Genomic DNA, 16,132 nt, shown 5'->3' on the forward strand with positions numbered 1-16,132 from the left:
AGAAATGGGTTCCAACATTATGTCCCACAGGCTATGTAATCCATTGTTTCTATTTTTAAATGAAATTTATGTTTTTATATTTAAATAGTTTTTATAGGATGATGTATTTTATGCCTAATGTGGTGATGTCTCTTTATATATTTGAAAGATAAGCTAATGAATTCAATGTTTTGATTGGCTGTGGTTTAATATATTAGAGATGGGAGGAACACACTAGTATCTTGTTAATGGTCTGAAGAAGCTCTATGAGAAAGCGCTTACCAGTGTGCACAATAAAGAACTGTTTTTACTTTAAGGATTACTTCTGGTGAATATATTTTTCTGAGCTGCATGGTTGCTACCACTGTTTGGATTATTCCTGCTGTTTTTATCATTTTATACATCAACAGTGGTGTGTTTACCCCGGAGAGTGTTTTTTGGAACTGTTTTTTACTTTTTATAAGACAATTGAACTCTTCTAGGTTTTATACAATGTGAAAATATAAAAAAGAACATGCAAGATTAGAAAATAATGTTTTGAAAAACTGGGAAGCAAAGATATTAAAAGGTGGTAAATGAGTATCAGAAAACTTTGGGTAAAAATGAAGATGACAGGAAAAGTAAGGGAAGATAAATATGCAGAGAAAAATATATTGAGGTTGAGTAGTTTGATATATAAACAAAAATATATCTTGCAGGGTAAGTGGGAAGATGTTTCTCCCTTTTTGGGGAAATTATAAAAGAAGAGTGCAAAATTGCAGGTATAAACAGAGAAAATTGGGTAGAAGTAAATTATATTAATACATTATTGAAAGAAGTTCTGAGATGTATGTCAAAAATGTATGAAAATAAGAAAGTGAGTAATGGTAAGAGGTACAATGTTAAAAAGATAGATGATTTTACAGCAAACAGTATTGTTAAGAAAACAGATTTGCAGGAACTAAATAATATTTTAAAAGAAGTTAAGAAAATAGATGATTTAATGGCAAAAAAATATTATTAAGAAACTAGATTTCCAGAAACTGAGCAATGTTTTGAAAATGAGTATGCCAGGACCAGATGGTATAACATATGATTATTATATAAAGATAGATGACTGGGAAAATATGTAGTGGCACTGAATTATTGGTTAGAACATGGAGTGACAATAAAAGAGTTTGTAAAGGAAGAGTTAAGTTTATATATAAAAGCATGAGAGGAATGACATAAAAATTGAAGACATGATATTAAATAATGTTGACAATACGATGACGGTGAAAATACAAAAGAGAATAGGAGGGTGCTGAGTAATATGTTGGAGGAAGGAATTTATGGGATAGAATGGAGGGATACAAAGATAGGATGCTTATAACAAAAGAAGTAGCTAGTAGTATTTTGAACGATGGAAATGAAGCTAAGATAGTATTTGTTGTTAAAAAGGCATATGATAATGCTAATCATAAGAAAATGATTAAGATTATATTTGAATATGCCATCCATGAGAAGTTTATTAACTTAGTAATATGAGTTTATTTACAGTTATTTACAGTCATGTAACAAAGCACTAGTTAATGTATAGTTTAGTCAAGAAATTCAAGTTAAAAGAGGGGTAAAACATGGATGTCCCTTAAGTGAGATTTAATTTGCAATGATAATGAATGCAGTGATTTAAAGAAAGCAAAGTATATGATGATGTGTCAAAAAACTGACAGAATGTAAGTATTCCAAATTATATGACGTATGCAGAATGCTGAGTTGCAATTGCAAATGGAAAAGAAAGAATGGATTAAAGAAGCAGTGTTTGAAGTAGAAGGATGTATGAAGAAAATAGGTCATAACATTAATAAAATAAGAACTTTGAAGACACTGTGAAGATCACAGAGGCATATTTATTCAGACAGAAATTAATATTTTTAGGAAAAAAGTTTGGGAAGGAAAACAAGATTAAAGTAGCGTGGATAGTGTATTACAAGATATATTGTTTAATTATCATTTAAGAAGAAAGTGTATTGAATTATTTCATATATATTTTTGGCAAATTAGGTTATATAAGAGGAATGTAGGTATTAATGATACAGTTAGAAAAATAATTGTTAGAAATCAAGTCAGTCTGGTCAAAAAGGCATTTTATTTTGTGAATTAGAAAGATGGTGGGTTTGGACTGAAAAATCTTTTTGTTTATTTAGCTTTGTTTCATTTATTTTGTATTATGAAAAAGACTGGTGAGGAAAACATAGGATGTATTGAAAGTTACAAGTATTGATGTCATGGAAATAGGAAAAGGAAAAAAAGAATTTTCAAGGAGAAAATGGTAATAAGGTGGTATATAATTTGGGCTGTATGTAAAAGTAGTAAAATGGAATGGTATTAATCGATAATAGAAAACATTTATTACATAAAATATGGAATGATAAATGGGAATGTATTAAGAAGGCTATGAGGGGAAAAGGAAAGTATTAAAGGAAGTTGTAGAAATACATTATTTCTTGTGTGTGACAAGAAATTACCAGTTAAAGAATTCATGAAGCATAATCAAATGCAAAATAAAATGTGTAGGTTGTGCAATGTAAAGGAGGTAACTATGGCAAATTTCTTTTTAAGATGTGGCAGAAGGAAAATTGTATGGTGATTGTATGAAAAGGAGTTTGTGTGATGTATTTTGAAAATCAGTATGAATATAATTTTGGATGTTTTTATAAAAATTAATGATGATAAAACGACTGATTTATTGGATAAATTGTTGGTTACTGCAGTGTGGATAGTCTGGATTTTGAGATGTCAATAACTGATGTAAAATCAAATTTAATATAGTTACAGTATCATTAATAATTTTTAAAAAAGATGGTTGTGGATTGGGTGAAATGATTCATTTGCAACTTCCTTCAAAAACTCAAACCATGCACTCCTTCTGCTGACTGCCTACAAGCAGAATACCTGCAAATTGCAGCTAAAGCCATTGCCTATCCCATTTCCATCCTTATAAATAGAACTATTACAGAAAGCACAATCCCTTCCATATGGAAAGTCTCCCACATCATCCCTCTACATAAAGGTAGGTCATCCACTGACCTATCCAACTTTCGCCCAATTGCCCTACTCTCCCCAATAGCCAAAAATAATGGAAAAATGCATCCACCAACAACTCCTTGACCATCTTCTCCATAATAATTTACTTGCTAACCGCCAACATGGTTTTAGACCATTCCATAGTACAACAACTGCCCTGCTATCCTTTTCTGACTGTATAAATAAAAATCGTAACATTAACTCTCTTTCCTCTGCACTATTTATCGACCTTTCAAAAGCCTTCGATATGGTTAATCATCACCTGCTTATTGATGTACTAAAAGCCCACTCACTCAACTCACAAGCACTACTTTGGTTTAAATCTTATTTAGAAAACAGCAAGCTGTGCTCTGGAACAATAATCTTTCCACACCCCTGCCTGTGAACATTGGAGTACCCCAAGGCTCTATTCAAGGCCCTCTTCTCTTTTTAATATTTATTAATGATCTAAATACCAAAATTCCTCAAGCTACCTGCATTCAATATGCAGATGACTCAACTTTAATATGTTCAGCCAAGTCCATAACCTCACTCCAGACCCTCACCCAGTCAGTATTTAACACTGTAGAAAATTGGTTTATGCAACACTGCCTCCTCCTGAACCCTAAAAAACTAAATTACTGCTCTTTGCTCCTACTCAAAAGTCAACACAAATTCACCTCACAATAACTTATAATAATGGAACTAGCATTTCCCCTGACACTACAACCTGTCTCATGGGAATAACAATTGACAACAAGCTTAGCTATGATGACCATATCAATACTACCATAAAATCTGTTAACAAAAAACTAGGCTCCCTTTATAGAATCAAGCCTTCCTTAACCAAACAGCTAGAACCACTATTGCTCAAACCCACCTGATCTCTACCCTATTCTATGCTTCTGCCATATATATCAATCTATCTATAAACAACCTTAACAAACTAGCAACTAGCTATAACGACATAGCCAGATTTGCCACTGGCACTCCTTATCGAACTCACCACTGTATCAATCTCAAACAACTGGGATGGTTAGAACTCCAAAACCATCTACTTTGTCAACAGCTTGTTATCTCCCAAAAGATCCTCTACCACCCTAATAATACCCCAATACTCACTAATCTGATTACTCCCTATAAAAATCTGGCTAGAGTACGCTGAGCTAACTGGCTTCTAGTTTCGACCATTAAATCCAGCAACAAAGATGGGGCCTCACTTTTCACCAACACAGTGGGAAAAATGTGGAACCGGCTTCCAAGTGAACTCTCAACTCGTGCATCCTCAATGCTTTTTAAAAAACATCTCAAAGAACATCTTAAAATACATTGGCTTTGTCCCTGCTCTAACCCTGACTGATACCTCAGTGCCCCATCTTACACTCCCTTTACTTCTCTGCTCTACTACTCTATGCTGATTACCTGTAATAACAAGTAAGCTAACCTCAATTTAGAATCTTAAAAAAAAAATTATTTTTACCAATCTCTATACTGTTTCTTCTATATTTTTATATATTTTTCTCTTTTTTTCTCTCATATGTTGTTTGTTCTCAGTATTTTATCTTAGCTTAATCCTACTATAAGACTCTATACGAGCCTCTCTCATGTACAATCTGAATAATGTATTATAACTCTTGTTACTATAGTATATAATGTATTATTTGTTACTGCCTATGCTTGGAGCTTTTCTCCCCGGGCCTCTACTGAAAATGGACATATATCCAGTTAGACTAGCCTGGTCAACAAATGTAAAATAAATAAATAAATAAATAAAATAAATGTGGTATTTAGCATACAGAAATGTGAATATAAATTACATTTTTCTGATATGTGTAAATAGATAATTTTTACTAAGAATATATAATTTTTTTTTTAATATAGCCCTTACCCTTTTTGATAAGTGCCATGGGATCTTTTACATTCACCTGAGCTCCTACCAACTCAGACAAAACGTGCCTTGATTTAATATCTCATCTGAAGGACAGCACACTCAGGAGTGCAACCCCCCCCCCCCCCCCCACACACACACACACACTATATGTTAACGTGTGTAGAGATCTGATTAGTACAGGGTTTGCTAAGACATGCTTTAATTAAATCTGCCAAAATCAATTCTCTACATGTCTGGTGTGATTCTGAACTATGAGCTGTCAACAAATTGCTTCATGTAGTCCAGGGTTTAATTCCCTCAGTCTTCTTTTGCCTACTATGTGACTCTGAGCAAGCCAAATACCCAGTCAGTGTTCCCAGCCTAAGTCTGAAAACAGTCCTTGTGGATTAGTGCTCTACACCAGTTAATAAATACAAACAGAATACAAACAGATAAATAAATAACATGACAAATTCAGCAAAGCACACGTTTTATCAGTGATAAAGACTACTACATGTGAGGTGATGGAGACTTTGCCCCCCTCCACAAAACAAACACACACACACACACACACACACACACACACACACACACACACACACACACACACACACACACACACACACACACACACAAAACATTTAGTCTAGTTATTACTTAGTCATCATTCCCTCCTGGAGAAAAGAAGTGTTCTGTTGCTAGGGCTAAAACACATCTTAGTATATTATGGTTTGATCTGATGTAGGATGTAGGGAGACTTCTGTGAAAATATAATATGTCACACCATTCTGAGTGCAATAATCTTAAAAGGTGCATACTGGGTGGTCATTCAGGATTAAGAAGCGAGTTTAAGAGCAAGATTTCACTTAATGGGCGCTTGTTTAAAGCTTGTTCTGAACAAGATTTCACTTAATGGAAGCTTTTTTAAAGCTTGTTCTGAACAAGATTTCACTTAATGGAAGCTTGTTTAAAGCTTGTTCTGAACAAGATTTCACTTATTGGGGGCTTGTTTATACTTTGTTCTAAACACACTAGATTCTAAGACTCTTTTTCATGTAATTTATGGTTGTTTTAGCTGAATGTGTTCCTTAAGCAGATGCACAGCTGTTAGAAGATACAGTTGTTACAAGACTTAAAAAAAAAAAATCTAGTTTATAATACAAAACTGGTAGTCATATGTCATTAAATCCAGAAGTGCAAATACTTAGCTAGCCTCCTCCTGATACAGAGTTATGGTGTCTTATTTATTTATTTAGCATCGGATGACAAAGCATTCCTCTTTTCAGTGTAGCCCGGGGAGAAAAGCTCCTAATGACAATATACCACTTGTATGAAATAGGTTACAAATATACAAATATACAAAAATACAAAACAAGATACAAAGTGAAAAAATGCAAAGCTGCATACATGCTAATTCTATTCAATTATCTACAAGAATTTTAGATAATCGGATGTAGGCAATCTATAAAGTGACAGTTTACGTCAGTGGTAAATACTTGCATACGTAAGTTAGGATAGCACAGGTGGTAAGCTAGTCATTCAGAGAGTAAATGGAGTTTGATTCAACATGATTAAAGCATTATGTGATGGATTGTTATCTTAGATGAGATGAAGTAAGAGGAGTTATGGACAAGAGGGCTGTTGGGACTGTTAAGATAAAGCTGTGTCCAGAGTGTGGCAAGAACAGAGCCATGAGGTGTTTAAGTGATCCCAAAGCTGAGCTTAAAATAAGGTTGATTTGTCTGACATTTTAATTTGCAGAGGAATAGAGTTCCAAAGTTACAACATAGCTAAAATATAGGAGTCACCAGATGAGTTTAAAGATTTAGCGATAGAAATGGGGGCTTTTTCTCTTGAGCATAAATATCTGTTTGGTTTGCATTTTTTGTAGGAGATGGTGGAAAGCTGGCAGTTGTCTGGCTTGTGTACTGAAGTATGGATAATGGACAGATGAGAGAAGTGAAGGTAATGAGGAAGCTCCAACCATTTTAGCTCTTTGAGTGGTATGCAGAGTGGTGAGAATAAGAGGAAAGGTTAACCGTGAACCTAACTGTTTTTTTGTAACAAACAGTTTTGTTTCTTTGGGTTGCACTGAGATTAGTGAGTAATGGGGAGGCATATACGAGTGTTGGGAGGAAGTATGCAGGTGTTATGGATTGTTTGGCTTTGTTACTGAGATATGGTGCTAATCTGTATAGGAAGCCAAGCTTCTGATGTTTTTTAATGGTTTGGGCAATATTCTGATCATATTTACGCCTGTCATCAATTATTACTCCTAATAACTTAGTATAGAGGAGACTAATTCAGGCACTATATTATTTCTTGAGGTACTGGTAAAAGAGTTTTTAGAGCAGTGAGATGACTGGGGATAAATAATATTAACTTGGTTTTATTTGGGTTTAGGAGGTGGTTATAGTTTTGTAGCCAACTTTTGAATGGATGAAAAGATTTCTTGTGTTTGTTCGAGTAAGTTATCTATTGTTAACGCTGAGCAGACTAGAGTGGAGTCATCTCTGTAATGAACTAGTTTTGTCTGGTTGGTAACTGTGGAGTTTCCTGGTAAAACTATTGAATAACAGGGCCTAAAACACAGTCTTGTATTACTCCCACTGAGACTGGAAGGAATTAACAGAAATCATGCTCCCATCTGGAAGGAATTAACAGAAATTATGCTCCCATTTGGCAGCGTGGTGTAAGTTAGATAAATAACTATAAAACCAAAATAAGGCAGACTGGAAGGCCTGATGGGAAGAAAATTTTGTTAATAATTTTGGGTGGAAAATTGTGTCAAAAGCCTATGAGAGATCTAGAAACATGGATGAGACTACATTTCCTTTGTTTGCCATGGCCGAAGTTCAAAAGCAGATCCTTTTTTAATAGGAATGACTGACAAGTATCATATCGTGCAACTGCATGCATTCCTGTCCAGGTGTGGGGGAGGTTGGTGGATACAGTGTTTGATGCAGACTTGGGCCATAGTGAGTGGGCAAGGTCCTGGAGGAGTACCATGTGAGGCAGCATCCTTGGCATGGTTGGATGCACTAGCCCATGTACTGCAAAAGGAAGACTGGGTTCTTGGAAAGTTTAACAAGTCATCAGTTAGTGATCACTGGTCTTGACTGAAGCCTGATAAATCCCATCACAGCAGTAATTGTAAGTTGTTGATGAGTAACAGTACGACCTGCTTAAGTGAGTGGGGAAGACTTAGAGAGCTGATGGTGAAGAAATAGTGCTTAATGGTTGCAGTTCGGACAGCGAAAATAAGAGTGATAAGTAAAACACTGTTTGCCCTTTATGTGAACATTGTACTAAAACCCTGCAGAGTGCATCTGACTGCATCCATGTAACCAAGGGGATTGTTAACTTCAAGAGATATGCTGCTGTTTTTACAAACTTTCACAATATATGTTTTTGAAACTTCCTTGCCCTTCTGGATGACTAAACTATATGTCTTCCTCCAGTCATATTTCCATCAAGTTCTGATTGCATGCCTGATTTGCCAGTGACAGGCAGATGACATAAGTTCTTACGTTTAATACAGTGACAGGTAAATCATGCCAGCTCTGGGTTCCTGCGATGAACTGCTTCAGTATTATATGGTTTTACATGTATGGAAATGTTCATGGTGTTTGGCATTGTAATGTTATCATCAAGAATTAACATTCAGCTCCTTACTAATTAAATGCAACTATAGCAAGGATGTTATTCAAAACTAAAGAATGTTTTCGCATTTTAAATATATATGCATGCATATGAATTAAAGTCTAATGAAGTGGAATTTGCAGAAGAGCTCTAATAAGATATAATGTTTAAAACAACTAGTAGCTTTCAACAGAACTAATATTTGTGCACTGTGTTTTTTTATCTTAACTCTTTGCAGGAATGCTTCTCTGGTTGCTAATGCTGAAGTGACTGGCAAGTATACAATGTGCTACGAAGACAAAGAAGTTAAGGATCAAATCATAGAAACGATTAAGGGAACAAGGAAAGAACCTGTGTATGTGCACTGTTTTAACTTTATTTGCATTCTGCATGCAGTTTGATACAAAATGACTTCACCAACCCAGTACAATACAGACCTAGTTTGATGTAGTATCTGTAGACTCCTCCTTTAAGGTGCAAAGCACTTCATTGAAAGAGGGTAAGAAACAAACATTTTCAAATGTTGAATGTTTGGTTAGAGACTCGGTAAATGTTGAATTGAAATGTTGCTGTGATTGTATATTATAAGCAAAAGTTGTGACATTGTATGTACTACTGTAAATGGGACTGCAGAAGTTAATCTGAACTTTCTTTCAGAATTTAATAGTGCAGCACAACTCCAAAATGAGGTGTATTAAAATAAGAAGATAGCATGAATGAATGAATATGCCAGAATACTTTAGAACTGGAACTAAACAGAAAGACATTCTGTGCCCCTTTAAAAGATGGGGAAGGTGGGAGAACTTGGGACATAAAGTGTACAAAACAGTACCTGAGATTAGAGACAAGAACTAGGTGGATCTAAAGGCAAGCACATGGAAAATGTTGAGCACATGGTCAGGTAGATTTACTATACTTGGAGGTGGAATAGAAATAGTTAACATGGTGATTCTTCTGCATGTACTTTGGGTGGTATATACAAATCAGCCCTTTAAATAATATTATAAGAAATATCTAACTAGTTTGTGACATGTTTATTTGGAAAAGCAAAATAAATATTGTAAAGGATGGAATTAAGGTTTTCAGAAATGCTGTAGGATGGATCATGCAGATTTCAGGTAATATGTGACTGCTATAAAAATTGTGCAAAGGCTGAGAGACATATAAAGAAGAAGTTTGGCATGGTTTGCCCAGGAAAAGGTCTTGAAAGCTGGACCTGGAAACCCAGTGAGTAAGACAGAGGATGGTACCGAGAAGGTGAATAATATGCTGCTATGGTGTTCACATATAATGAGGACAGAAGTATTAGTGATCTGTCCAAAGCTGTTGGAGGGCAGGTTAGTAACTTGGGAAGAAAGGTAAGGGACCTCAGCGATGAATGGTTAAATGATTGGCTATCCTTTTCATCTTTCTGAGAGAAATATAATTATGATAGGGGATCTGAAATGCTTATACTGAGTTGTTATATTGTCATTTTAGACAATTTTATGAGACTGTGTTTATGAGACTGGGGGTGGTGAAGAAATGGGGATTGGCTTTTATACTGGGGGATTCTTAGAAGTAGTAAGCACACCATTCAGAAGGGCCAGTACAAGAGCAAGGATAAACCTAACGCTAAAGAAGAAACAGTGAATGCAAAAGTAGGCTGAGTTTTAAGAAATAAATTGCAGCTAGATAAAAAGGTAATATTTGGAATAATCTACAGACAGTTGAATGAGTGTGTATGTAAGTCTGCTTTTGATACACTGAGGGATCAGTGCAATATGGGCAGAAGAAAGTTTTAGGAAAGGAATATTAGTAATGAAGATGTTAAAGAGATTGGCCCTGCTGGGGATCAATATATAAGAATTGTGCACAGATGGTAGAGAACCCCTGTGAAATACACTGAGAAAGATGGTATCCCTCCACAGAGTGTTGGATGTGTGGGGAGGAAAATGCTGACCAAATGCATATGTGATGGACATGTAGGGAAGTTATACCATTATGGAAAGGGGCAAGGGAAACCTAGAGTAAATTACTGGGAAGGAGATATGAAATGTGTATGACCTGTGCCTTTTTTGGGTGTATAAGGGGATAGGATGGACCGGAGATGAAATATTAGAACTTCACCTGCTCGACAGAGGAGTAAAGTGGATGACAGCGAAGGCATGAGGCGGGGGTCTAGAATTCTATACAGAAGGAGTGAAGACCTGGATGCAAAAATTATGGCAAGGGCATGTGCAATGGCTCTGATGGGCAGATCGATCAAGCAAAGGGACAAAATGCGTGCTGCAACAGGTGGATATATAGTTGTAGAGTAAGAACAGTAGTACTAAGTGTAAGGAATGCCTAAGGTAAGATGAGACAAGATGAACTGTGTCTCAGTAGGAGTAACCTGTCAAAACTCAGGGGGCAGGGAGGTGGAGAAGTTTGAATTCTGCATATGGGGATTAATATAGCGCATCATGTGTGAGGGGGGATTCTTGTGTAGGAATGATACAGCTAAGATTATGGAGGATGCTGCTATGGTTAATCATAAGGTGAGAATAAGCAGAAATACAAATAAATTTTGTTCTATTGAAAAAAATGCAAATTATGTTGTATGTGTTAATATGTTGATTAATAGTATAGGCAGATGTGGAATGAACATTTATATATGAAATGTCAAATGGCAATGTTGAAAAGATGTGTTTTATATATATATATATATATATATATATATATATACAATAATTAAATGTTAAAGTTAAAAATATGTCAGATCAGCTAAGATAAAGTAAGAAACTGTGTCTGGCTGCATGGCACAGGGAGTGGTATCCTAACTGTAGTATAAGTGGCCTGAGTTCAAGTAGCAGTCAGGTAGGTGGTAACAGGTAGCATGAGTGGTAGGATGACTAGGGGATGCCACCACACCTTTCCCAGAAGATTGTGAAGGGATACCTTCACTCTAACACTCCAGACATAGGGAAACCCAGGACAGCATGAGACCAAGCACTGCAGATGTGCATGTCGAACAATGGATGCATAGCATGGGTAAAGATCGGCTTCATAGCCACTGCATACTGTGTCCCAGATGCATTACATGTGAGAACATTTGGCTCACACAAAATATCCCCAGTAGCTATGTATGACAGTCAGCTGCAAATTATCATATCTTTATCTATAGCTCTATCTCATCCTTTCCATCCTTCTCCCTGCCACTTTCATCGGGTGTATCCTACCCCTCTTATATTCCCCATCTATCTTTCACTCTGTGCTTAATCTCTTCACAGCTACATACATACAGTTTATTACTTTCTTGTGTACTTGAACTCACCCAATGCCTCAATGTAAATAGCATTCATAAACATCTTCTCAGAAATTATGTCTCACTTTACTTGCACGTCAATCAATTTTATTTTTTTTCTTTACTCTAGCACTGTTGCTTCTAGTGCACAAAGTCATGCAATATAATTGTACCATATTATTTTATGTCAATGACTGTATTTTTTTTCATACACCATTGCTTCTATTTACCAGTCTCATGCAATGTAACTGTACTGTACAATCCTGTTTTTCTATCTAAGTGATTTTACTCTAATTGTATATATCTTTGCAGAGCTTTTCTCCCCGGGCCTCCACTGAAAATGGGCTCTATTCAGGCCCAGTGGACTTTCCCGGTTAACAAATGCAATAAATAAATAAATAAATACATTGTATTACCTGAAAAAACATGCTGCTACCAAAAAGATATCACCTAGGAAATGGGAAACATCTCCAAAGGAATATGGACAGAAGAAAGTTTTTGTATGTGGGAAGAACAAATGAGTCAACTTTGGAATTGTGAACCTAGATGGTCAGTATGACAGCACATGAAAAGTAGTGAAAACTGCAAAAATAGAGGCTCAAATCTTTAGCAGTTATTAAGCATTTTAGGAAAACTTTACAGCACAATTATCTTAAGATTTCATATCATGAATGCTGCCCTGTCATTCGCAGCATCTTACTAAAGGGTGGATTCACAGTTTCTAAATGCATTTGTATTCAAAGACTGCAACTCATTTTACTTGTATCCGAAAGGACCAGGATTTAAAGAAATAACTATGTTGCTCATGCAAAGCAAAATACTGAAAATTGGTAAAGTTATAAATGAACACTTACTGGATTAAAACACAGTCTCATAAAATTATCTAAGGTAAAGCTCTAACAATTCAGTATAATTGTTTCAGACCCTCTCCATAAGTGCACATATGCATATACCTTATGAAAAGAGGCACTGCCAGGGGCTAATTCTATTCCAATGAGTCAGTCCCCACTCCTATTTGACATTCTGTTTGAGAACAAAAGTGCAGAAAGATAGTACCAGACATGATGAAATGGGATTCTACAGCTGTAGTGCTATAAAACAGGAGACAGAAGTTGCCAAGATATAATCAATATTTTAAATCCCATACAGATATTTAAATCACTAAACCTCAAATAAGTGTCCTGCAACACTTTTCATGGATTGGAATTTGCTTCTGCATAATGAAGAAGCACCACCCATTTGCGGAGAGAAAATGATCACCTACTCTCAATGGTATCCATGTACACATCAGTAAGGAGTCTACAACGGGTGTTTGGGTTTGGGTCTCAAAGACAATGGTGGATGTTTCTGTAGTTCAGATTATTAAAAAATGGTTTCCTTTAGTTCAGTAGCAGACATTAAGCTGTGATAACCACTGACATCCTCAGTTCAATGAATTGAATGGCATCCCAAGTATCTCAAAAAATTATGCAGGAAGCTAAAGTAGAATGTCCTTCCATATCACTGTTGCAGTATTCTTTACCTAAAGGATCTCCTGTCAAGGATAGCCCAACATCCTGCCCGTATACCAAAGCCTTTAGTTCTTTTTTTAGGCATTGTACATCACGTATGTACTCCTCCTATAAGGCATAAAGCATAAAGGAGAAATATGGATACACAAGCAGAACTTCTTTGCTGCCAGTCAGAATGTCGTTGTTAAATGTCAGTCTGAATGCCTTTCTGCTGTGCTGGTTACCAACCCGTGTTTCAGATAAGTGCCTTGTTTTTTTTTATCTTTCTTCTATTTTTTGTGGTTATTGTGTTCATGTCATCCAGAAAGGGAAAATGTCAGTGTGGGAGGCAGATTCCTCATAAAGACCATCATGACCAGTTTCTCTTCTGTTTGGGTGCTTCCCACAGTCATACACAGTTCTCTATATGCCATGTGGTTGTACCTAAGACCCTATGTAGTCGTCTCTCCTCCTTGTCCATATACCTGGAGAATCAACGTCTTAAGTTGTTGGATTAAGGTGGTGTGGCAGAATTCTCCCATCACAAAGGCCAGCTGTCTGCCAAGAAGAAGACCAAAGAGGATAGGTCTGATCTGGCTGCTCTTCAGCCTTCCCTGGACATCTCTGTTGAGGCTGGTGAAAGCCCAGTGGTTGCTTCAGATTCCTCTGCCACAACCCTGTTGGATGCTGGCATAGATCCAGCTTCTCACACATCCTCTGAGGGTTTTCAAACAGCTGTACCTGATGTTGAGGAGTAACCTCCACTAATTATATCCAAAGAACTGAAGAGATTCTTCATTCCTTAGTTAGGGAGGGAATTCCTACAACCATAATTCAGTCTCTCCTTGAGTCTGACCATCTGAGGTTGTTTTGTGTGGAAGTCCTGAAGAAAAAGGAACAAAAAACAAAGTACATTTCCCCTGTTGTTAATGATCCCCAATGTGAATTGCAGAATTTCTGTCAGGGTTTATTTAATGCTTTGATGGCCTTGAAGCCTCCTCAAAAGCTCTCTGTGCCTGCTCATCCCTGGTCTTCCACTCTACTCAAGAGGCCTAGGAAATTGATGGGGACCTAGAATTAGGGGAAGGATCTTTGGCTTACTCTTCCCAAATCCCTTCCCCTTTGGACTTCAGTTCAATGGAGGAGGACTCCATAAGTGCAGATTCCCCCCTGGAGGAACTCTCATTCAGGAATATCATTTCCCATATGATGGGTTATTTTAAGTAGAATTGTTCTTAAGTCTTTGAGATTCAGAAAATATATCAGCTCCTACAAATGGAGTCACCTAAGCCATCTGCTGTTCCTCCTATTCTGACTTCCTTTCTAGACACTTTCTCAGCAGCATCTGTAGACCCTGACTCTCAGGCTACTGCACCTAAGAAGCCAGATCTAGTGCCTGAGGAGTGCAAATTTCTTTATAAATGCCCTTCTCCTGACCCTTCTATAGTATCAGTCTCCTCTGACAAGCCATCCAAGTTATCGCCCCATATCAAGCTGTAGTCTTCTGATAAGGATAGTAGGGCTATGCAAAGGCTGGTCAAAAAAGTTTCCATTGCTGCTACTTTATCCTTTAGGGCCATCATCTACCAGACTCATATGAGCAAATATGTTTTGGCTCTCGTTTTGCAGGTTTCTAAGGTGGTTTCTGACCCTCCTCACTCTGAAGGGAAGGCTTTGGCCCTTTCTCTGCTGGACTCCACTTCTCAATATGCCTGCCACTCAGTCAAATGCAGCTGTGATGCAGCTGATGCCTCTCCCAAGGCTACTGCCTTTGGCTCACTTATGAGGCATTATTCTTGGCTTTGTCTTCAGGCTTTACCTGATGTCATTAAGGCCAAACGTGTGGATGCTTCTTTGGATAATAAAACTTTTTTTGGATCTGTTACAGCTGAACTTCAAGGGTAAAGCCTTACAGGAGCTGAAGTATATTTTTGTTTCTTTTATTCCCAAATGTCAGAGGAATTATCCCTCTAGGTCTGCTTTTGTTCATAGGTAATCTCACCATCCACCTAAGAGCAAGAAGGGTTCTAGGTGTGTGCCTCTTGCTAAGTCCACTCAGACTACTGCTACCCAAAAACCAGGACAAGTCAGGTTCTATTTGACAGTTTGCTTCCTCCTGCCCTTGGCCAGGTTCCCCTGTCTCTCGGTCTGGCCATGTCTCTTCCAAATTGGCTATGGACCACTTCAGACTCTTGGGTTCTGTCCATTACCTGTTAGGGACATTTCATGGTTTGGAAGTCTCTTCCTCTCTTGTCAGGCATTCTTCAATATCATCTGGCACAGCCATCTCATTTCCCAGATGTTTTAAACACCATTCAAGCCATGCCTCCTGCCCAGGTAAAGAAGGGATTTTACTCCAAAATGTTTCTGGTCCCATGAAAGGAGGACACTTGGATATCAGTTCTGGATTGTTCCCAGTTGAACACCTCAAATTTCCTTCCCTTTGGATGTTATCTCTGCATACATTATTTCCTTTTATGTACACACTAATGTTTGGCAGGCTGATCTTTTATACAGTTTTTTCTCCTCTCCATTTGAACCTATGTCACATTTTCAAGGCTTTTTGCTTTAATGAAAACCCTCAAATAAAAAAACTAAATGGTGTTGCGGTATCGTTGTCGCCTCTCAGTAAGACGTCCTGTTCGATTCTCAATTAGAGTGTTTTCTGTGCGGAGACATGAGTGAATGGGCGTACCTTCGTTGAAGGTTGTGCATCAGGGCCGGCATCTCGGCACGTAAAAATCTACTGCCAATCATTAGCAGATCGGAGTTCCGCTGTGGCGACCCCTAACCGGGAAAAGCCGAAAGACACAACAACAACATTTTTAGAACACCCCCAGCCCGATTAACTTAGAGCAAGCA

At 37.1% G+C, this 16,132-nt stretch overlaps 1 protein-coding gene across 1 annotated transcript in view; it reads left to right on the forward strand.

Annotated features, from left to right (window-relative positions):
- The window catches only part of LOC122816231 (piezo-type mechanosensitive ion channel component 2-like), a 1,381,906-nt gene that overhangs the window by 1,303,946 nt on the left and 61,828 nt on the right, over window positions 1–16,132 (forward strand). Inside the window, exon 49 of the mRNA XM_044088974.1 lies at window positions 8,754–8,870. Coding sequence (XP_043944909.1) covers window positions 8,754–8,870 — 117 coding nt within the window. The remainder of the gene's footprint in view (window positions 1–8,753; window positions 8,871–16,132) is intronic.

The sequence above is a fragment of the Protopterus annectens genome, chromosome 12.part0, assembly GCF_019279795.1.
Source record: "Protopterus annectens isolate FY-2018-M chromosome 12.part0, PAN1.0, whole genome shotgun sequence".
NCBI lineage: Eukaryota > Metazoa > Chordata > Ceratodontiformes > Protopteridae > Protopterus > Protopterus annectens.